Source organism: Cannabis sativa, chromosome 2, assembly GCF_029168945.1.
Source record: "Cannabis sativa cultivar Pink pepper isolate KNU-18-1 chromosome 2, ASM2916894v1, whole genome shotgun sequence".
In the NCBI taxonomy this organism is placed as follows: domain Eukaryota; kingdom Viridiplantae; phylum Streptophyta; class Magnoliopsida; order Rosales; family Cannabaceae; genus Cannabis; species Cannabis sativa.
Window position 1 is genome coordinate 51,135,777 of NC_083602.1, and position 23,849 is coordinate 51,159,625.

The 23,849-nt window shown below is 32.9% G+C and overlaps 3 protein-coding genes across 11 annotated transcripts; 1 reads left to right on the top strand and 2 right to left on the bottom strand.

Annotated features, from left to right (window-relative positions):
• Positions 1-475: 475 nt before the first annotated feature.
• LOC115720988 (Golgi apparatus membrane protein-like protein ECHIDNA) lies at positions 476-3,058 on the bottom strand. The gene is made up of 6 exons (XM_030650212.2): positions 2,807-3,058; positions 1,767-1,823; positions 1,463-1,666; positions 1,283-1,342; positions 885-1,011; positions 476-761 (listed from the first exon to the last, which is right to left on the bottom strand). The coding sequence occupies exons 1-6, from the start codon at positions 2,819-2,821 to the stop codon at positions 673-675; spliced, it is 552 nt and encodes a 183-aa protein (XP_030506072.1). The 5' UTR covers positions 2,822-3,058; the 3' UTR covers positions 476-672.
• Positions 3,059-12,750: 9,692 nt separating this feature from the next.
• Positions 12,751-16,502, top strand: LOC115719328 (transcription termination factor MTEF18, mitochondrial). 4 transcript variants are annotated; one of them, XR_009685904.1, is made up of 6 exons: positions 12,751-13,058; positions 13,202-13,315; positions 13,673-15,335; positions 15,482-15,646; positions 15,938-16,016; positions 16,154-16,502. XR_009685904.1 is itself a non-coding variant. In XM_061108842.1 (2 exons), the coding sequence occupies exon 2, from the start codon at positions 13,512-13,514 to the stop codon at positions 15,303-15,305; it is 1,794 nt and encodes a 597-aa protein (XP_060964825.1). In that variant the 5' UTR covers positions 12,751-13,058; positions 13,202-13,511; the 3' UTR covers positions 15,306-15,338. The 4 variants fall into 4 exon arrangements, 1 of the variants encoding a protein (XP_060964825.1); XR_009685903.1 differs by having other exon boundaries at positions 13,202-15,335; XR_009685905.1 differs by lacking the exon at positions 13,202-13,315 and having other exon boundaries at positions 12,770-13,058.
• A 2,168-nt stretch (positions 16,503-18,670) lies between these two features.
• LOC115720610 (protein NUCLEAR FUSION DEFECTIVE 6, mitochondrial) lies at positions 18,671-21,866 on the bottom strand. Of its 6 annotated transcripts, XM_061110584.1 has the most exons (5): positions 21,706-21,783; positions 21,596-21,673; positions 21,128-21,286; positions 20,888-21,009; positions 18,671-19,643 (listed from the first exon to the last, which is right to left on the bottom strand). In XM_061110584.1, exons 3-5 carry the CDS (start codon positions 21,277-21,279, stop codon positions 19,624-19,626), a joined length of 294 nt encoding a protein of 97 aa, XP_060966567.1. In that variant the 5' UTR covers positions 21,280-21,286; positions 21,596-21,673; positions 21,706-21,783; the 3' UTR covers positions 18,671-19,623. The 6 variants fall into 6 exon arrangements, with proteins under 6 accessions (XP_060966567.1, XP_030505631.1, XP_030505626.1 ...); XM_030649771.2 differs by having other exon boundaries at positions 18,671-18,863; positions 21,596-21,866; XM_030649766.2 differs by having other exon boundaries at positions 18,671-19,222; positions 21,596-21,866.
• Between the last annotated feature and the right edge of the window lie 1,983 nt (positions 21,867-23,849).

Here is a 23,849-nt window from a genome sequence, read left to right on the forward strand (position 1 = left end):
CGCATTTTGTTTCAAAATGAAATAGTCATTCCATCAAAATAGTAAAAATATAATATTATAAAATGTAACCAAATGAAAGAACAAAATAAAACTTATTTCTTTTCCATTTCATTACATCCAATCAATTTTTATTTTTTGAACAATCAAAATCTAAATTTTTTAAACATCACAACAATGCCCCACACAGTTTGCTATTTCAAACTCTGTACTTTTAATTCAATTAGGGCCATTGATCTCAAATTCATTTTGAAGAAAACCCTATATAATAAACCAATGATTAAAACTTAATTTAAACATTGGTTTGAAGGCCATTGTCGTTTACTAGGTAATCTTTATCTTCTTATCCTTTTTGGAACTGATAGTGATATCCTAGCTGAGTTTAGATTAAGTGACTTTTTCCAGGCTGAAGCCACAGGTCTCTGTCCATTCAATTATAGAAGAAGAAGAAAAAAAATTCATAAAATAAGCTTGTGCGAAGAGAAAATGTACAAGCAGCTTGAATTGAACTTCAACATGTTTATCAAACAAACAATTAGAAAACTCAATAAGGCGTGTACAAAAATCTCTATAATATGCCATCTTGTATCTGTAACGAAGCTCGGGTTAATGCAGGCCAATATAGTGTTTCATTTACAGTACATGCACCCATTGCATTGCACCTGGGGTAGTTGCTCAGACAACAGTAAATGCTGATTGTATGGTAGACGAAAAGCGAGAAGCGATGGTCTGGGTGGCAAATTGTTGGATCTGCTTCTTTGCATCTGAGACAGAAGAAGGCATCATCTCCATGTTAGTGTGATAAAAACAAACAGGTATATGAAAGCATATATATATATATACACTTTGGTATAGCCAAAATTAAATGAACTAGCTTGCTAGCACACCTTTGCGGCATTTGGTAAAGCCTACAATGTTTGCAATACTGAGGGTTAAACAAACTCCAACGACCAGAAGATAATCAGCTTGAAACCTTATAAGAGAGAATATTCCAAGCAAAATCCAAAGAACAGCCTATAAAGCACAAAGGAAGAAACTTGAGATGTTATAACAAATGGAGCAAGTAATATAATTGACTCACAAGCCAGGTCCTTCTTCCAACATGCAAGCAAATGTATTAGCCATCTGGTTTGTTTTACTTTCGTGATGTTATGCAGTACAAATCTACTTTAGTTCCAACAATGTATATTGATTTGATATGTATCACATATTTGGTGTGTGTTAAACCACTAGAGGTAAGGTATAATGATTGATCAACTGCCTTATCGAAATTACATTGGCTTACCGTAAGGTATAGTGTCCACCAGAAAAGCCATGAATCTTTTTTGTTCATCCGGGCCAATGACTAAAATCAAACCAACAAGTGAGCCGAAAAGTCAAATGATGATAAAAACCAAAAATACATACTTTTAGATAATTGAGCAGAATAGTTTACAAATATAAAGGAACGGTAGTTAACACTAACCTCTTGGTCAAGGCATTCAAATTTCCATACACTCTCACCAAGATCATTTATTTCATTCCACCACCTCAATCCGACTAAAATACGACCACTCACATTTTTAACCACCCAAAAATCAAGAGCAGCAAGAAGAACAGTCACCACAAAAATGATCACAAAGCTATCAAAAAAGAGGGAAGAAAGTATGTAAAACGTCAAAGCTGAGGCCTGAAAAAGGTAGAAAATAAATCAGCAAAACTATATTGACAATGTAAACAAGAATCTTGAAGACACGAAAATGCAGGTTCCAGAATTTTATGCACGAGACCTTGAAAAGAACATGAAAGAAGCATATTTGTGGGTTGGCATAGTTCTCTCCTGCAGGCTGCACAAAAAGATTAATCATCAGTTCACATGAAAAATCATGTTAAAACCAGCATTCGTTATTGTCAAAACAACAACTAGAATTTTTTCGGCGAGGAAAAAAGGGGTAGTTCGATCGATTTCTTTCCCTAACTCTTCCAAGACACCAAAAGAAATGTCCACTAGCTAACATGTGAATGGTGTTTATCTTTTTCATCTATCAATTATTAGACCTACCAAAGCTCCACAGTAATCTTTAAAACTCCAATAACAAAATCAATCTATTATCATTTTGAAAACATTTCAATCTATTTTCTTCTGTTTCTCATCAATTACTTCTTCTATCTAATATTCTGAAAGAAGAAATCAATACCAATTGCTAAGTATGTGCCGAACGAAGACTTAAACCTCAGACCCTGTGGAAGCAAACAACATCCCTCCCTAACCATTTGAGCTACCCTCCAAGATATTTGCCATCAATTCTTTGGAAAGTCTAACTGATGTATTAAGTTCTAACTTTTTTATACAAAAGTTCTTGTTAAAAACACATTGCATCTTCAAAACCCTTGAACAACAACTCAAAAGAAATCCACAAATAACTATTTCCTATTCAATCAAAACATAAATTAAGACAAATTAACAACGAATGCCACAAATTCAAGCACCAAAGAAAACACACGCGAACACACAGCATTAGCGAAGTTTCAAACTCCCACTAACTTCCTACAATTAAACGAAGAATTAAGTCAATCCCTCTTTTTACCCTAGTTTTCCCATCAAACAAACAAATTCGCCAAGCTCAATTGGACAACCAAAATTAAATTCTAAAACCCAGATCCATTCTCACTTAAAACTCTAGGAACAAATCGTTTAAACCATAATACGGAAAAACCTAGATATCAATTCATATACCATAGAGAAATCATTAAACCCTTGATGATATATGTATCTAGTAAAAGAGCTGAAATTGAAGGTTGCAGAGCTGATAGAACCGAGTCAACTCACCTGGTTGAGATCCATATTCGAAATCTGAAGCTGGAGAATGAAGATCGGATGAAATCAAAGATGGTTATGAAGAAGAGAAGATATTAACATTACAGAGATTAATGGATATTTCTCTTCTTTACACAACAACAACAACAACAACAACAACAATCGTAGATCCAGTGAAAGTTTCAGATATTATAAAAGAGTCCCTGTATTTCTTCTAAATTATCATAATAACCCACCTACAATAATCAATTCTCCTTTTGTTCTCCCACAAAACAAACGCATCATCGTTTATAGTAATTTATTATTGGTTTTTTTTTTTACACTTCAAAATAGTTTTATTTTCATATTTTTATGAATTTCACACAAAAATTCTTATAGCAACTAATGAAGCAATTTAAATTGCAACCAAAATTCGTATAGCAACTCACGTAGAAACTATGGGAGAACCCTAAACTATAAATTTAAGAAATTATCTCATATACTATTTTTAATTTTTTTTTTTAAATTTACAGTTTGGGTTGTTTCGGTAATTTCTATGTGGGTTGCTATACGGATTTTAATTGTGATTTAAGTTGTTTCGTTAGTTACTATAGAGATTTCTGTGTAAAATTCTGTAAAAATAAAAAAAAATATATTTTTTGAAGTATAAAAATGAATAAATTCCTTCTAGAGAATTTCTTTCAATAAATAATTTTGGAAAATTTGAATTTCTATGATTCATGAGGCAATTTTTTGGGATACACTCTCATTACATGCATTTTCGACTTAATAATGTATAGTTAATTCCTAGCACATATTTGAAAGTGTTGTTAATGATTAAAATTATAAGTATAATTTGATAGTCCTCTTGTATTATATTATATTGTATACTATATATTTTTATATTGTATGAGTACTCTTAGATCAAACTAAAAACTAGTAGGATTTGATAGAAAAATAACAATTATCCCAAGATCTATTTGTATATAACATAGAACACAATAATAAGATATAATAATTAGGTATGTGTACCTGATTGATCCATAGCAATTATCTCTGATTGATCCACAGCAGTTACTCCAATTTGATAGTGCAATACTATCAACTAAGTCTTCCTCCCTAGATCTCTAAATCAGAAGCAGTTTATTTTCTCTGATTATCAAAAGGTATACAATTGTGATGAGACAATATGTATTTATAGAGTTAGGGAGGGGACTTAGCTACAAAACCCTAGTTTGGGGCTCGCTCATCAAAGGCTTCATCAACTAGAAAAGCCCACACTTCGCTTCACCTAGACTTTACTCACGTATCTTAAGCCCATTAACAATTGATCACCAACAACATGGGCTAACACAGCAAAGAACTATCCAATCAACCCAAGTTTTAATAAAACCAATAAAATTTAATGTAAGCCCAAATAAAAGTCTAACATTCTCCCACTTGGGCTACATTGATTTTAATACATATATATTATATATCAAAATAATTTTATTTGAAAACGACTCATGGGTTGAACAACAAGAAAACATTTGTGGCCACTTTAAAAACTGATAGTTCTCTGATAGCATCTCAACATACCGGTCCAATTTAACCTTTGATAATGAACTATGACAATCATATTGTTTTTTAGCTCAACAAAAGACATTCATAATCACAAATACCAAAGTATTAAATCGACATGGTCAATAAGTCTAGTAGTGTGGTAAGGAATTATGTTCAACATGTGATCAATTTAAAATAACATAATATCCTTATCAGTCCTCAATTTCACTGATACCGTGATGCTTAATAAATAAGCCAGTGAAATTAAACATACACAACTTAATAAATAAGTCAGTGTCACTAAATTTGCTTAAGAATTAAGCCAACAAAATATCATTGTCATTTAGTAAATATACTTAAAATACAATGATCACAACAAGATATGAACTACATGCTTTCAATTCAATTATTCTTGAGAATATAACAAAGCCTAACTGAAAGCATAAACATCCAATAATCAAAAAATATTGGCCCACAAAATAGTTCATAACATTAACAAGTAAATTACATATAAATGTAATCTCAAAAGATAAAGCAAGAAACTCCCACTAATCCAAAGGAGCAAAAGATTATAAAATCCCCATATCAAAAACATGTTTATCAAACAATATGGCACTTAATCCTTTGGTTAGAGGATCTGCTAACAACAACTTGGTCTTTCAATATTCTATCACAATGTCTCCTTTCTTGACCAAGTCTCTAATAGTGAGATACTTTATTTCCATATGTTTAGAAGCACTACTAATCTCATTATTCTTTGAAAGAAGACAACAATATTATTATCACAATAGATTAGTATAGGAGAGGAAATGGGATCAACTAGTCGTATCTCTAAAATCAAATTCTTTAACCATAAAGCTTGCAAAGATGTCCCATAACATGCAACAAATTTAACATACATAGTAGATGATACGATTAAAGTCTATTTAACACTTTTTTTTCTTCAAGAAATAGCAGCACCAACAAAAGTGAAAATATAGCCAGAAGTTGACTTTAAATCATCTACATAACCACCAAAATCTGAATAACCAACAACTTAAAGATTGTTGACATGCTTATACACAAGCATAAAACTCTTCGTTCTTTGCAAATATCTCAAAACTTTCTTGGCTGCAACCCAATGATCAAGGCCAGGATCAGATAAATATCTCCCAAGAACATTGACTACGAAAGCTATGTCAGGTCGAGTGCAAACCTGAGCATACATCAAACTCCCTACTACACTTGCATAAGGGATGTTCTTCATTGCTCCTCTTTCCAAGTCGTTCTTAGGACATTGCTGCTTAGTGAACTTGTCCCCTTTCAGAATAGGAACAGAACCAGCTTTACATAAATCCATGTTGAACCTTTTGAGCACACGATTAATGTAAGCTTCTTGAGATAAGCGAAGAACTTTTCGATTCCTGTCACGATGGATCTCAATCCCCAAAACATAGGATGCCTCTCCAAGATCTTTCATATCAAAATTGGAAGACGTGTAAAATTTTTGGTCTCATTTAGTAGTGACAAATCACCGCATGCAAGTAAAATGTCATCTACATAAAGAACAAGAAAAATATAACGACTCCCACTGATCTTCATATAAATACACTGATCAAACTTGTTCTCTACGAAACCAAACGATGTCACAACCTTGTCAAACTTCAAGTACCACTGGCGAGATGCCTGTTTGAGACCATAAATGGATCGTTTCAACTTGCAAACCAAGTGTTCTTTTCCTTTCTCCTTGTAGCCTTCAGGTTGAGACATATATACTTCCTCATTCAATTCTCCATTCAGAAAAGCAGTTTTAACATCCATTTGATGCAACTCTAAATCAAAATGCGCAACTAAGGCCATAATAATTCTGAATGAATCTTTAGTGGAAACAGTGAGAAAGTTTCGATTAATCAATCACCTTCTCGAGTAAAGCCTTTAGCCACTAAACGCGCTTTAAACCTTTCAATCAGTCCCTTTTTATCCCTTTTAGCCTTTAAAATCACTTACAACCTATTGGTTTAAAACCATCGAGTAATAAAACTAGCTCCCATACACCATTTTTCTTCATGGAGTCGATCTCATCATCCGTAGTAGCTAACCATTTTGAAGATTGTGGACTATTAAGTCTTCACTAAAAGTGACAGGATCCACAAAATGATCGATATCATATTCTCCTTCTCCAAGATAAACAAAATTATCATGACACTTTGTTGACTTCTTTTGTCTCCGAGATCTTCTTAGAGGAGGTACTTTGGAATAACTTCTTTGTTGATCATTGTTTTGAATAACATCTTCCACAACTGGAATTTCTTCAATAACAGGATTCTCATTAACAATAGGAGCTTCATCATTAATAGGCCCTTCATCAATAATAGGACCTTCATCATCTTCGATATCGGGAGCAATGTATTCATCAACAATGGGAGCATTACCAACTGGAGTAGGATTAAGACTACTATTATCATCTCTTGAAAATGACATAGGAATACAAATTCCTTTAGAGGACTCCCCCATTTCAAGAGATGTTGAAGGAATTTTTCGAAGACATCAAATTCCGTAAATTTAGCGATCGAGATTCAACAATTCGCGTACCACGAGTGGGACGGTAAAACGATAGCCTTTTGAGCGCATTGGATAACCAATGAAATAACGAGCGATTTGTTCTCGGATCCTAACTTTTTCAAATTAGGATCATAAATCTTTACTTCATATGACAACCCATACTCGAAGATGATTAAGACTAGGCTTCCGCCTACCCATAACTCAAAAGGGGTCTTGGGAAATGCATTTTTACTGGGAACACGATTTAAAATATAAGTTGCAGTCATAAGTGCTTCACCCCATAAAAACTCTGGAAGATTTGTTCTACTCATCATGCTTCTCACTAATTCATGAGAGTGCGGTTTCTCCTTTCAATAACGCCATTTTTCTCAGTGAACCTGACATATTGTATTGAGAAACTACACAATTTTCTGGAAAATATTCAGCAAAAGGCCTCATGTGTTGTTTAGATTCTATATAACAACCAGAATATTCTCCTCCGCGATCAAAATGAACAAATTTTATGACTCTTCCCAATGATTTCTCAAGAACATTTCGAAAGATTTTGACTTTATTAAAAGCGTTGGATTGTTTCTGATCAGGTAGGTGAGGCCATAAGAAGAAAAAATATCGATAAAAGTTATAAAATACTTGTTGCTGCACAACGTGTTGGAATAAGGTTTACTGATGTTAGTGTGGATAATCTCTTATAAAGAGTGACTATAGTGAGCACGCTTTCTTATTTTAGTCAATTTTTCACCGCATAATCGGCCATGAGTATCACATGACTTAAACATCAACAGGAGAAAGAATTTTAGCTAGAAGTAATCGATCAATTCTTTCTTTAGAAATATGACCCGATTTATCGTGCCAGAATAATAAGGATGTTATCTTAATATAAGATTTCTTATCCACAATATTCACAATATTGAAAAAGAAAGCTACGGAAGTCAATGATAATTTGAAAAGAATATCAGAGTAAAAACAGTTTCCAATTATTCGGAGTCAAACATAAGGTCAACACTATAATTGGCTAAACGAAAAGAAAATCATTGGTTCACTATAAGCGGAAGCGAAACTGAATTACTTTAAAAGTAGGAATCAAGTAATTACTGTTCAAAACAATCTGAACACTAAACTGTAATTCAAGAATAAGTGTGCCAACATAAATAACGTTCACTCCAATATAAGTGTCCACTGTAAGGATTGACTCCCTCTCACTTGGCTTCAAATCCATAGCCTCTGGTTGTTATTGTTTCTCGTCATATTTTCTTTATCCTTTGTTGGACTTGAGTTGAGAATCAAAGTGAGAAGACTCATTCTTTTCATTTTGTTAGTTTGCTTGTTTCGGCCTACACGAGAAATTAGATCACTAAAACTCCATGTTTTATTATAAGTGTTGTAGGCTGTCTTGATAAGACTGAAAGAGGCAGGAAGTGCATGAAGAGCTCGATGAATAATGAAAGAGTCAGGAAGAGGAATATTATGATCTTTCAACTTGGACTGAACATTCACCAATTTCAGAATAAAATCTCGCACTCCTTTTATTTTTCATACTTAATGGTTGCCATTTCATCCATAAGATGTCCAGCTTTAGCGATTTCACTAGTGTGAAATAGTTTTTCTAGTACTTTGAAAAAAAAAACTCATTAGTATTTGAGGTGTTTGGCAAACCATCAAAAGATGTTCAGGAATTAAACGGTTCATAGTAATGAAACTAAGATGATTTGAATTTTTCCAATGTGCATGAAGAATTTTTGGGCAACAATTCTGATATTAGAATAAGATCAGCAGATTTTTCTTCTCGAAGGCATAAGTCCAAATTTATTATGTTTAAAGTAATTTTCACATCTCGTTTCCATGTCTTAAAGTTGAAGCATTCAGAATTCAGATGAAAACGGTATTGTTGTTCGTAGAAAGGAGACCGAAAAATCCAAAAATTAAAATTAAAACTTGAATAAGCAATATGAGCAATGCATTAGAAAATATTGTAGAATCAACTGGTCATTATAAACTCCCCTTTGGGGTGAGAATATAACACACACATGATCTACCTTCATGAAGTTAACAACAAAGAAAAAATACATATCATTTAAGAATTTTATTACCTTTGGGCAAATAAATTTCTTAAAAATATATATTAATTCAAGCAAAAAATAATAATAAATTTATATATTTAAATTATTACCTTTGGGCAAATAATGAAAATATATATATTTAATATTAACTCACTTCATGGAATGTGAACTAATACATGTAAATACTACCTTTGGGCAAGTAATTACACATATAGTCAACCAAAATATATAATATTTTCTTCAACATGTGAAATTTGGTGATAAAACAATCATTGAAAATTAATAATTTTCAACCAAATTTCTAAAAGAGAGATATTAATTGCTTTTATTATATTGATAATAAAAAAAAATAAAGTGTTCACCATAACACATTATTTTTATATCAAATAATCAAGTTTTATAACTTTAGAACAACAATTAATGGAAAAATGTGAAATAAAGAATATTGGTGGAGATTACATAGTCAAGATAAATCAAATAAGAGAGTGACTATGTTTTATGGAACGAGAAGAAACCCAAAAAATTTTCTATGATTTACGGATTTTGAAAAATCATCAAAAATTATTTTTAATAATTTTTTAACTGCATAATTATCATTAAAATAATAATAATTATTAAACGGAGTCAAAAATTAATTAAAAATTATAGAAAAATCAGAAATTGAATTTTAAGCACGCTGGAAAAAAGAACGTCGAAAACCGATGCCCCACGTGGCCGCACGCGCCCCCACGCGCCACCTGCGCGAGTGGGCTTCGCGGCCTGCTGCTTCTTCTTCTTTCTGGGCGGGTTTCAGTCGGGTCACGCGACCCGTTTTCCTCCAGTCGGGTCTGGTCGTGTTTTCCGGCCAAAAACTCGACGAAAACACCGGAATTTGGATGGGTTTTGCTCGGGATTGAATTTCTAATTGATCTATGCTACTAATTTCGGTTATTAAAGTCTAAAAAACAATAGATCTAAAGAAAAGCAATCCAAAAAATAAAGAGCATAAAAAAAAAAAAAAAATTGATATGGAATATCAATCTTAATTACCATACAAAATTAATCATTTAAGAACATTCATAAACAATTAATAATGAGATATCTATAATCAATTTTAGATTAAAAACCATAAAATCAAAATACACAAAATATAATTTCATATTATAATCATATAAACCCTAAAACTTTAAATTTAAAATTCTCTTAATATACACAATGATTTCATGCATATAATATATCAATAGAACGAGAATTTAATAATAAACAAAACCCCTAAAGTTTTAAGATTTAAAAACAAAAAATTGCACATAAAATAATAACAAAATTCATATGTAATTATAGATAATTAACATATGCAAATTAATTATACTAATTATAGGTTCTAAATCATATACAATAGGCAATCTGATACCACATGATAGAAAAATAACAATTATCCCAAGATCTATTTGTATATAACATAGAACACAATAATAAGATATAATAATTAGGTATGTGTACCTGATTGATCCATAGCAATTATCTCTGATTGATCCACAGCAGTTACTCCAATTTGATAGTGCAATACTATCAACTAAGTCTTCCTCCCTAGATCTGCAAATCGAAGTAGCTTTTATTTTCTACGATTATCAAAAGGTATACAATTGTGATGAGACAATATGTATTTATAGAGTTAGGGAGGGGACTTAGCTACAAACCCTAGTTGAAATTTGGCTGCTCATCAAAGGCTTCAAATAACTAGAAAAGCCCACACCGCTTCACCTAGACTTTACTCACAGATGCTAAGCCCATTAACAATTGATCACCAACAACATGGGCTAACACAGCAAAGAACTATCCAATCAACCCAAGTTTTAATAAAACCAATAAAATTTAATGTAAGCCCAAATAAAAGTCTAACAGGATTAGTATGCAAAAATTGCTTTATAACTAAAATATTCGTAACTAGTTACCAAAATGCTCGAGAAAGGTAAAACTTGTGAACAAAAACCAAAAGAAGCCAATAATACATCTAGTAGGGGTGAGCATAAAATCTAGAAAATCGAAAAAATTGTTCAAACCGATCTACTGAACACTGTTGGAACCGAAACTGACAAAACCAAAAACTAAAAAAACCGCTAACAGTTAAAACCGCTATTGAACGGTCGGTTTTTTTTGGGTAATAAATCGACCGTTATACATATATATATATATTAATTTATTAATTTTTTTTTGTATGTATTATAGTTACTAATAATATATAAAAATAAAGAAAATATCGCGTCTACTACTCGCTTCACGTTTGACAACGAAAAAAACCTACAGGAATGGAAGCCACAGGAGTGTCGTCTTCCTCTCGCTCCACGTCCGTACGCCATCGGTCGGCATCGCCGATCAACGACGGCCACCGTCTGCAAGTCTTGTCTTTTGTGACATGGTGTGATTGTTTTTTGTTTGCTGGTTTGAGATTGTTCTTGATTTTGCCATTGTATTCTGGTTTGAGAGTTTAAGTTTTCTGGTTTGAGATTTTTCTTGATTTTGCCATTGTTTTCTGGTTTGAGAGTTTAAATTTTTTGGTTTGAGATTGTTTATAGTTTTCTGGTTTGGGTTCGGTCTGTCGGTTCTCATTTGAGATTGCAAGTCTTGATATATGCAGATTTTTAGGAGCCAAAGTTTTAATTGATGATAATCCTAGGTACGCCATTGAGTATGCTAATGTTGGAATAAGGGTACTACTTTTGATTAAGAGAACTCCTATTCTTGGTGCAGAATCAATTCTATTGATCAACACCCTCTTGTGACCCGTCCTGGCTTATAAAATAAGACTTGTAGAACGATTATCCACTGCTAATCATATATCATCCAATAACTCAAAAAATCAATTATTCATAATCATTATATTAATCAACACCAAAGTTTATAATTAGGACGAAGTGGAGTAACAACTTAACACACTGATTTTTCATTAGTTATATCAACAACTCAAAGGATCCAGAAAACTTGTAGAACGATTATCCACTGATCTTAATCTCTCTGTCATCAAGTTGGATTGATCGGCACAATTGGGGATAAGTGATTTTGGAATCAGACAGCTTGGTATGCATACAAGTTATTCAAAGTAAAATTTCTATGTCATCTTCTTTTGGTCTTTTAGTGCATGATGTTCGTGTGTTGCTTTTATCTTTAGACAATGTTGAATTGTGTTTTGTCAAACGATCTGCAAACAAGTTGACTCACTGCTTAGTCAGGGACTCTTGTTTCTCTCCAAGTCGTGTGCTTCAATTGGAGGATTGTTCCTCTGAATTACTTTATATTGTTATTAACGATTTGATTAGTTAATAAAGATACCGATTTTATTCAAAAAAAAATATATAAAAATAATATATTATTTTTTTATTAATATTAAAATTAAATGAATAAGATAATTAATTTTTGAACAATTATTTTGTATGTTTGTAGTTGTAAAGTGTAAAATAATGTATTTATAGAATAAATTGAATCATTCTTTTTTTAAAAAAAAAAGTTCGGTTTGGGCAGTTTAAACCGACCAAACCAAAGTTCAAAACGGTCAGTTTTAAGATAAGTTTTAGATTGGTCGGTCGATTTTCGGATTGCACGAATCCAGACCAAAAATCGAATTTTAAATTTTTATATAGAAAAAAACCGAATAAACCGACTAATGTTCAGCCCTAAATTAACTAACAAATCAATTACTACTAAAATAAATAAATGAGTGTGTAGTAACTAGTAAGGTAAGAAAATATAGTAGTATTGAAAAAATACACCTATAAACATTAATATCGATTACAAATTTCTTAAATAAACATTGAATTTATGCTGTTTATAAATTTAAAATTTTAAGTACATGTTATTTACCCAAACATAAATATAAAAAATCATTTATATATTATTCCCATTAAACAAAACCCTAATCATTAATCACTCTTTCTCTTTCTCTCTCAGTTCTTGTAGCCGCCCACTGCGCAGAAGAGTCGACGACGACGGAAACTCCCCCACTCGCCGACGACGGCGGTGCAGGTTCTCCCCTACTCGCAGACGACGACGCCGCAACTTCTTCCTCAGCTCCTCTCTCGCAAACGGCAACGATGCAGGTTGATTTATAGTGAGTTGAGATCAGTTAGGACACTTCTGTGAGAAGTTATGATTTATTGTCTCGCCTAGCCAAGGTAAAGATATCAATTATAAGAATCAATCCTTATGCAACTTTGCAGTAGTATATGGGAGCTCATTATGATTTTTTTGGTAGTATTGTAGTGTTTGTATGTATATTTCTAATTGTCTTCTTTTATACATTTATTTATTTATGCAGAGATTTTTTTTCATAAGTTAATAACAAAGGAATCAGAGATAAAAAAAAAACAAACCAAAACAAAGGAAGCACTTGTTTCCTTGTTTTTCTCTATCGTGCGAGGCTTCATATTTGGTAATTCCGTAGCTTCAGTTCAGCTCTTACATGAGAACAATCACCCACGAAATCTTTTTAGCTATAAACCCAATCTAACCCCAGATTACTACGTTTTTGTTTTTTGTTTCTCCTTAAATTTCTTAAATTTTTCTTTTTTGTTGGTTTTTGATGTAAATAAAAGGTCCATTTCTTATGCTATTTTCTCCACTCTGTCATGCTGATTTCAAGATTCCATAAAAGGGTATCCAAATTCTCAGCAATGATTTCCCAACTCAATCTCAATCATTTACTTCAATTCTCTCCTTTCGTGTATGAAAGAGCCACTATTACGCAGAACCCATCTTTTATTTATCTAAAGTTCCAATTCTTTTCCAGTTCTAGAATATCTTACAATGGTTCATTCTTCGAATCTGCATATTCTTCTGGTTCTTCTCCCATGGCGACTATTCGGGTCTCGAGGATTGTGAAAACTGAAGCCCAGGAAGCATTATTTGATTACCTTCACTTTACCAGGAACATGGGCTTCACGGACGCTGAGCATATCAGTAAGAACTCCCCAACATTCGTTCAGAGTTTGCTTTCCGAAATCGATACCGACAAAGATGTTGGCCGATCGTTAACCAGGTTTTTTCGTTACCACCCCATTAATGAGTTTGAACCATTTTTAGAGAGCTTGGGTCTGTGCCCATCAGAGCTCCGTTTGCTTCTTCCAAAACACCTAATGTATTTGAGTGATGACCCTTCTATGCTTGAGAACTATCATGTCTTATGCGACTACGGAATTCCCAGAATTAAGATTGGAAACATGTATAAAAAAGCAAAAGAGATTTTTGGATATGACTCTGGTGTAATGTATTCGAAACTTCGGGGTTATGAGAATCTGGGTTTGAAGAGGCATACTGTAATTAAGCTTGTTAGCTCTTGTCCTTTGCTTTTGATTGGTAGTGTTGACTCTGATTTTGTAGAAGTTCTTCGAAAATTGAAGGGATTAGGGATTGAAAACGATTGGATTGGAGGGTATGTATCTAGTTACACCACTTACAGTTGGAAGAGAATGATTGATACAATAGAATTTCTAGAAAAGTTGAAGTATAATGAGGAACAGATGCGTAGTTTATTTAAAACAAATCCTCAATTGTTGCTTGAAGGTTCTGGGAAGAGAATCTTTGCATTGTTTGGCAGGTTACTCAAGTTGGGTCTGAAGATGGACGATGTCTGCATCATGTTTAAGCAAAATTCAAAAATCTTTTCTTGGAAGTGTTCGAAAAATATTTTGCAGGCAGTGGATTTTTTGTTGGAGATTGGAATGCCTATAAAAGATATTGCTGAAATTGTGACTGAACACATGGAATTCATAGGGTTGTCTACTTTAAAAGGACCTAGAACTGTTTATAAAGAATTGAAGGTTGGTAGATCTGGTCTTTGCCAACTTATGAAGGAAGACCCTTTAAGGGTGTTAAGATTAGCAACGAAATTGGAATTGAAGCGCAGTGAACATGTACCATGCCCCAATCCAAGTAGTCATTTGGAAAAAGCATCATTCTTGGTGAATTTGGGGTATGTTGAAAACTCGGACGAGATGACAAAAGCTTTGAAAAAATTCAGAGGTAGGGGGGATCAATTGCAGGAGAGATTCGATTGCCTGGTACAGGCTGGTTTGGACTGCAACGTGGTAGCAGAAATCATAAAACGTGCTCCTATGGTTCTAAACCAGAGCAAAGACCACATTGAAAAGAAGATTGATAGGTTACAAAACTCTATAGGCTATCCACTGGAATCTCTGATTGCTTTTCCAAGTTATCTATGCTACAACATGGAGCGAATCGACCTTAGATTCTCAATGTATGTGTGGTTGAGGGATAGAGGTGCAGCCAAGCCTATGTTGAAATTGAGCACTCTTCTTTCATGCTCAGATTCAAGATTTGAGAAATACTTTGTTGATATCCATCCTGAAGGTCCAGTTGTGTGGGAAAGTCTAAAAGCCCCATCAGCTTCAACATTGGAATAAGTCTGTCTCCAGTTTTCACAATGTTGTCTTGTACGTAACAGTTGTTTTTATCATTTTCTTCATTTGTTCATTTATATTTAATGCTTATAGTTATTCATCTTCATTTATTTATTGGATTAATTGATTCTTTTTTCACTAATATATATTTGTCCTTTTTCTTTTTCTTGTTGGCTTAGATACAAGAAGCTGCTATCCACAGTGGATCTCACAAAAGATTTCTGTCCACAGTGAATGACTGTAAAGCAGGACAATTTGGGAATGAGTACTTGCCTCGTGGAATCCGAAATAATCTTAATAATACTTTATGGACAATTGCCTTAGTGTATGGTTTCTTTAAACAGGTATGTGTTTAAGAAAATTTGGTAACAGGTTACTCTTTGTGAAATAATCTGAATATTGATTTTATTTGGATTGTTTGTGTGAGAATTTCGGAATTTGAAAATGAACTAGGGAAAGCTGCTGAAATCTTATAGCTTATGCCATTATAAGTACTGGAAAATCTGCTTTTATAATATTTGAATGCTTGCTAAGAATTATTGTATAGTGACCAATCCTTAATATTCAGTATATTTTCTCATTTTTATGAGTTTGGAATTTTACTAAAGTTTTTCTTTCTTTTTCATTCCATCTAGTTTGAGCTCTCTGTTTCTGATCGGATCTTCAAATTAATTCTCATTGCTAGACGCTCTCACGCCATTATGTTGGCACCAGGTTTGAATGCATTTCCCCCTAACACAAGTAAATGGTTGATTTTGTTTAGATTTCCTTGGTAGAAAATTTTGAAATCAGTACTGCATATACACATTTTCTAGAATGCTTTCAATGATTGTTTCCTCTTCCCCGTGCAGATACTCGAAACGAGGTGCAAATGAGAAGGGTAGAGTCGCCAAGAACAGACTGTAATTGCAAATGCTACTGAAGATTGCCCGACTCAAATTAGTTCTGTTGTACAGATTCGGGGCTCAATTCCACTTTTCTGGTCACAGGAAACATCAGGAATAAACATAATAAAACCTGACATTATATGTATGAATTGCAAAATCCCCTTTTTATGAGGCTACAAGATTTTGAGAATCTAGTCAAGAGGTATGGAAATCCAATCATCATTTTAAATTTCATTACTTGAAGAACTATTAAAATGCTGAGCAATGGATGCGACTTATTTATTGGTTGTAATGATAATACTTGAGTTAGCAATGTGGGACTCTCTAACATCCCCCCTCAAGATGGTAGCTATTTTATTTGCTCACCATATTGGACAACTCGATCATAAGCGGCTCTTTTTTGGCTCACTATCCCTGATCACAAGTGGCTCTTTTTGCTCTACTTTTTGGATCGGTATTTTTTAGATTTTTGGTGGCTTTTTTTATTTTCGGCTCACTATCCTCGAATCACATGGATTTTTTTTACTTTGGCTCTTGCATCAATTTTTTTTTTGAATTTTTGGTGGCTCTTTTTTTCGGCTCTACTTCGATCGGTTTATTTTTTTGGAGTTGGATAGTCGCTAGAGATTTTTTTTGTTTGTTTTTGCTCTGATACCATGTTAGAATTTGTGAATAAGATGAATGAGGTTTCATCCCAAAACCAATTGGCAATGGGACCATTTTTTTAAATTAACTTGCTTGTGCGATTTTTTCAATTTTTTTAAACTGCACTCGCACTGCTAAATTAAAAAACCGTAGAAACCGCATCGAAAAAATTGTACAAAATACATATAAGAGTTAAGGAATTTAATGATATAGTTGAGAACTTACTTGACACAGCAGCAAACAAAAACAATGATGTTCCAACTAAAATTCAAAGTTTTTGTGGCAGAGGTTGAATACGTATAATTTGAAATATGGACATGAGAATTTTACAGTATCAAAGGTTTTCAAACTGAATGAGAAATTAGAAGAGCAAGATAAGTGAAGAAAATAAAAGATAATAAGGTAATGTTTACCTTTACAAAGATGCAAAATATGTAATCAAATGATTGTAACAAAATATCTGTACGGGTACTAAGGCCAATTTACATGCAGATTGAAAATATCCAATAGTTAATTAAATATTATGTAATCAAATATTTTAAGAAATAGCATATATTAAATAAATTCTTTACTAATAAACCTTAATCAAATTAACAAATTTGTTTGACTGAATTAAAAAAGCGAGAGTAAGATTCATTGGCTTGTTTTCTTCGAGGACAACAATAACGGGAATGTGTTTAGGAGTATCTTGTTCTTCGATGTGTGGGAGAATTTTGTTGGCCAAATTGCATTTTCGAAAAGTCTAGCCATAGTGGCAGATGACACATCGGGCGGGTTTACCGGGTTTCGGGTTAGCGGGTTTCGGGTCTACGGGTTTCGGGTTCAAAAAATTGAAACCGAACCCGGACCCAAATAGGGCACGGGTTGACGGGTTGGCGGGTTTCGGTTGGTCGGGTTTAGCGGGTTGGCGGGTTGACCCGGTCAACTCAGTCAACTCGGTCAACTCTTTACAAAAATTAATTTTTTATTCAAATAATTATTTTTTTTTATTTTTTTTATTTATTAAATTAAGCATATATAATATAACAATTTGTTCATAGTATCTACTATTGAAGAAAAAATGCACTAATCAATCCAACCAACAAACAAACAACCTATTTATCAAAGATTCAAATCAAACTTCATATTCATGTTCATGAAGTATGATAAAAGTGAAAACTAAAATATTTCAAAATACATCCATATCCAATATCCATAGTCCATAAAAATCTAAAATCCATATTATATATATAAAAATAGTAAAAAAATATATATATATATATAATATATTTATAAAGCGGGTTGGCGGGCGGGTTCGCGGGTTCAACCCGAAACCCAGTACCCCTAAAATCTCAACCCGCCAACCCACCCGAAGGGTACCGGGTTGAACCCAACCCGGCCGAAACTTTTTTTAAAAAAAATTTTTGCGGGTTCACTAGTTCGGGTTCGGGCGGGTTGCTCGGGTTCGGGTCAAACCCGCTCAAAATATTCAGCCCTAGATGACAGTGATGTGAGTGTTGCCTATTGTGTTGAGTACAAAAATGATGGTTTGATGAACTTTTGTCGTAATGTGTGGATGTTGAAGACGAGTGATTCCATAAATTATACTTGAACTTAATTAGAGTTTAGCATTAATTTAGATAGAAAGTTCAAGGCTCTAGGGTTCTTGAGTAAATATTTTATTTTGGTTATCAGTGTGGATAAGAAGATTTTGTTTGACACTAAAACCCACCACAAACATTTTATTCAGATTGGTGATGGTGACATTTAACAAACTTGTTTTATTTATTTATTTTATTTAATTTGATTAACATTTAATGTATTTTTTATTATACATTAGTGAATGGAAGCATAAATGGTTGGAGCAGTCTCGTATCTTTCCAATAAGCTTTCTAATTAGTTTAAATAACAGGGTCTTCTCTTCTCCGATTTAAAATGTGAGTCAAACCAAATAGAGCTGATTTGAAAATAAGATAAAAAAAAAAAGGCACAATTTATAACACTGAAGTGGCCAACACATTGAAGGAACGAATCTGCATTCATCAGGAATCTGCGAATAGTAGACAAAAAGTATAAATATAAAACCATAAAATGAACCAGAAGAGAGTGAGTGGTCAAGTTTAAGTATATTATTAGACCAGAATAAGCATTTCAAACCAGTACTGAATTTCAAGAACTTTTCAAGTAACAATTGGCAATTGTAAACAAATTAAATTATGACAATAACTAAATTGTGGTATTCTGCAGTACATATAAAAAGAGGGGTGGTTGGTCTTAGGATCTTTTCTGCAGCCTCATACTCCTAAAGCTATATCACCAGTCACAGCTCGAGAGTCGAGACTGAAGGAATTTAGCACAAAAAAACTTTTCTTGAACCCCGGAACATTCATCACACATCATCATTGCAAGCTGATTAAATAAAATAGATCAGTGACAACCTCATCGAACAGGTTGATCCTAACATTCTTAGTTTAAGAAAATTACATAATGAAGAATTAGGAATGCCAATGACTTAATTACGAGCAAAGGTTGAAAAACCTACAGCTAAACCCACATGCAATAGCTTATCAAATCAAACAAGTTATAAATTCAAAGCCAATATCAGTATGTATCTCTAAATTAATGAATTCTCTCAGAACATGACATTTTTTATATATAAGAAAAAAAAATCTACTGTTTCGAATGATGTTTGAATGATTACTCTCAAAAATAAACCTATGTTGCCCGATCCATTAATAGGATATCACCCTATAATTTAAAAGCTTGAGAATGTTAAGAAACCGTGCCACTCCATCTTCGCTTCTTGACCTTCATCTAGTCTTGTCTTGGCCTACAACATAAGAAGAGGAGTGGTCCTTTTCACTAACAATACAGGATCAAATTACTAATTAAAAGTAGAAAGGGAGAAAGGGATGCAACACCAGAAAACCAGTAGGCTTGACTAGGAAATCTAGCCATGGAAAAATGGGCAAAGGAATGGAAGAAGTAAAGATCATAAAATAGTTATATAAAATTCTAATGAAGATAATATCTCTGTGTCAGCATCGCCGATGCATATCATGTGAATCACTCCTACTGTTTAATTTAATTGTTTTTTTTTTCTTCCAGTACTTTATTATAAAATTCACTATTACAATCGCTAACTTACCAGAAAAATGAGAAGGAAGAAAATGACATCAAGGGGTCCTAGAAAAGTTGGCTAGATACCTAATTCAAGGGGAAAAAAACACTTCATTAAGAGCCTTAGAAGCAAAACTAGGTTTTGATGAAAACAAGGAACAAGACTACTGCACCCAAGAAAATATGCAACATTTTAGGAACCTAGATATCTAAGAAGAGGAAAGCTGAGACCAAAGATGATCCCGCAATACCAAATCTATAGATTACTCTCTTTGTTAGCCAAAATGAGGTTATACACGTGACACTATCTCTATTCAGGAAGATCAGCACTATATGTGCATTGATGCCCTAAGCAAAGTTGCATTAACGATGAAACAAAATAAACTTTTCCTTGACAAAACCAGCCCAATAAGTATAAATGATGAAAGAAGGTCAATTAATTACTGGATTCCTATAACAAAAACCTCTGCCGATGTAGTTAAAATATACTCATTTAATTTGCAAGGAGGGTCCCTAAACAAATTCAATTCGTGCCATAAGACAAGGACCCCAACCTTTCACTCGGATTATAATTACTACACAAACTAACATTCCATGGTGAATTCTGAAATCCAGTAGAAATAACTATTAACTCACTTATTCATTTCTTTCCCAAAGTGTTATTCAATTACCATCTGAACGATGATTTTCACTCTCTAAGTTCTTATATGATTATCCTTAAGTTCAACCTATGAGCATCTGAACAGTCAGGAACATATCACCAAACAACCTATAGGGCTAAAAATTCACAATCATATAGAGCTAGGGATACGCAATCATTATGCAACATAAAATACAAGTCTAAAGGAAACCATCTAACAAATTAAAACATATTCAACCACAAATATAAAATTTACATATGTATATAGATAAAATGTTAATACCAAATTTGTGAAGAGTTTAAAGTTCAAACACCTTCTGGAAGCCAACCACAACTGCGAGGAGTGACGGAAAGCATTGAAGTCATCAAAGCTGAAGCAGTGGCAGTGTGGTAAGGCAACATCGACTCTAAGCAGAAGCTCAACTCAACGGGACACCTTCATTAGAAAATCAGCATTACTATTATGTTTGGTTGCTAAGAAAGTGTGAGAAATTAAAAATGACACTCAAACATTACAATTTCGGAGATATTGATGCAATTATGATTACAGATACCTGAGAGAGCGTTGAGAAAGAGGTGTCTTGGCTCCAATACGAAATGGGGAAGGGCGAGCCGCTTTGGCTTCGGAAGCGATAAACGATGCGGCGCTTCCCCCACGGGAAGATATCGACCGGAAAATGGATCTGGCAGCGGTTGAGGCGGCCATTGGTGATCTAAATTTGCAGTATATTGTTCAAAATCACAAGAAATGAGCCTCACTCAAGTTCGGGGTTTTTTAATTCATTCCAATTTAATGTATGATTTGAAATGTTAGCAAGTTCATTCCAACATACAATTTAATATCTGAAAAAACACAAAAACATATATATATATATACAATCAAATATGTATCCTGATTTTTCAACACATCAAATTAACTATTATTGGTTACATCTTTTGACCTTAGACAAAAATGAAGTAACTAAGCCACTGGTTTTTGGGTTTAACTATGAAAACTGAAAAATAAGAGAAAGTTAAAAGACCTGAGTTGCTGCCGTTGGAGAGGAAGGAGCTGTGTGGGTTCCGTGGTTGGTGAAGATGCCGTCGGCGACTTAGGGAGGAGATGGGCGTCGTCGTCAGCGAGTACGGGAGAAGATGCTGTCGTCTCCGTCGTCGTCCACTCTCTGGGCAGTGGGCAGTGGGCAGGCGGCTTCGAGGGGTGAGATGTGAGAGAGAATACGATATAGAGAGAGAGGTCTGATTTAGGGTTTTGTTTTTTCTTTTTAAATGTTTTTTATATACGTAATAAAATAAAGGTTAACTAGGATTTTTACTCCTTGAACTTTAACATGTATTAAATTATGTCTCTAAATTTTTAAAGTTATTGAAAAGTCCTCCTGAACTATTGAGATTGTTAGATTTAAGGATTTTTTTTCCAATTTTAATAAAAAAGTCTAACATGGATGAAAATTCAGGGGTCATGATTTGGTAGATATCAAAATCTCGGGAGATTAACAATTACTGAAATAGTAAAATTGAATGAAATTAGACAAAAGTCCTTAAATCCAACAATCTCAATAGTTCAAGGACTTGAACGATCTTAAAAGTTTAGGGGCATAATTTAATACATGTCAAAGGCAAAAATCCTAATTAGCCTAAAATAAATATAATATAGAGAGAGGGGTCTCATACGTTTTTGTTTTTGTTTTTTTTTTTTGTTTTTAAATTATAATATAGAGAGAGGGAGAGGTCTGACGACGCTAATAAAAAAAAGATATTAGTGGTTAGTTTTGACGGGTTAAGTTGACCAAACCCAACAATTTTATTGGTGGATTACTATTTTTTTTCCTTAATTCGGCAGATTGCACTCGAATTTTTATAATCTGATTTTTACATTAGGTTGAATAAAATTTAAATCTATAAAACCAATTTCTATCATATAATAACAAAATAATAAGAGAATTTAAAATAAAAAATAGACAAAATACTACAAAAGTTAAATAACCTCATTAGAGCCAAAAACAAAAAAAAAAAAGCAATTTCGTAAAGTGAATAAATTAAAAATTAATACACAAAAACTAATTACTTAAAATAACTAAATCAAAATCTAAAATTTACAACCCACCCAAATATAATTAATATTACACTATTCATTGAAACAAATCCTCTAAACTAAAAGATATTCATACAAAGCTGAACAAATTGATGCAGTACTTTTCTAAAGCTAATACCAATAATTTTTCATAATCAAGCAAATCAATTTAAGGAGACACAATTAATTACATCACCATGGCTAATCTACACCAAGTCATTTGAATCAATGGCAAACATTAACACCATCTTGTGTCCACTCTCAAAGTTACTAATACTTTTATACAACCATTAATTTCTTAGTAAACTAGATTCAAAGTATGAGTTTTTGGAGTTAGACAAATGAATCTTTAAGGCTTTGTTATACTACACAACCACCAATTCCATCACTGCAAAACAGCTCAAATCCCACATAAAGCCAAGCTAATGCTTCATATTATATAAAATTTAAAATTGTACTCAACATACAAAATCAAAGCTTGATTTGAGCCAATAAACCCAAAATTGTAAACCTTTCCAACTGTATAGAAAATACAATCTATACATGATTTTGGAAAATTAGTCACGTGGCTGTTGTCCCAACTCAATTCATCAGTGACATGAAGATGAATAAAAGAGATTAGCTTTAAAGATTTAGGATAAAAAGAGGCATATTATTTATGTAAGAAAAAGGCACACATGTGAAGCCAAGCAAAGCAAAAGATCAATAAGTAAAATAAGGTTTGGGCTGTGTTTTGTAAAATTTACTAATTAGATTTTCTGTTTTATTAAATGATAAAATGGATCTTATATTTTCTAAAATGGTGAAAATAGGACATGAGCTCAATTTTCAATAATTTAATTTTTTTAATATAATTAAATATAAGACAATTTTTAATACGAACAGATACAGAAAATATAACCAGTTTTATCATAATATCTTTAGATAAGATTATTATTAAGTTTTATTTTGATAAAAAATCAGTTTAGGGTCATATTTGTACAATTTTGGAAAATACAATGTCTATTTTGTCATTTAACAAAACAGAGAGTCCAATTAATAACTTTTGCAAAACACAGGTACAAAATAATATTTACGAATACGATTAATCGCAAGCAAAGAAAGGTTGCACTAATGAACATGATGATTATGATGAGATGTTCCCACAGACCGCCTTGGCCATAACCGTACGTAATCAACCTTTATAAATTTCATTAATTCAATTA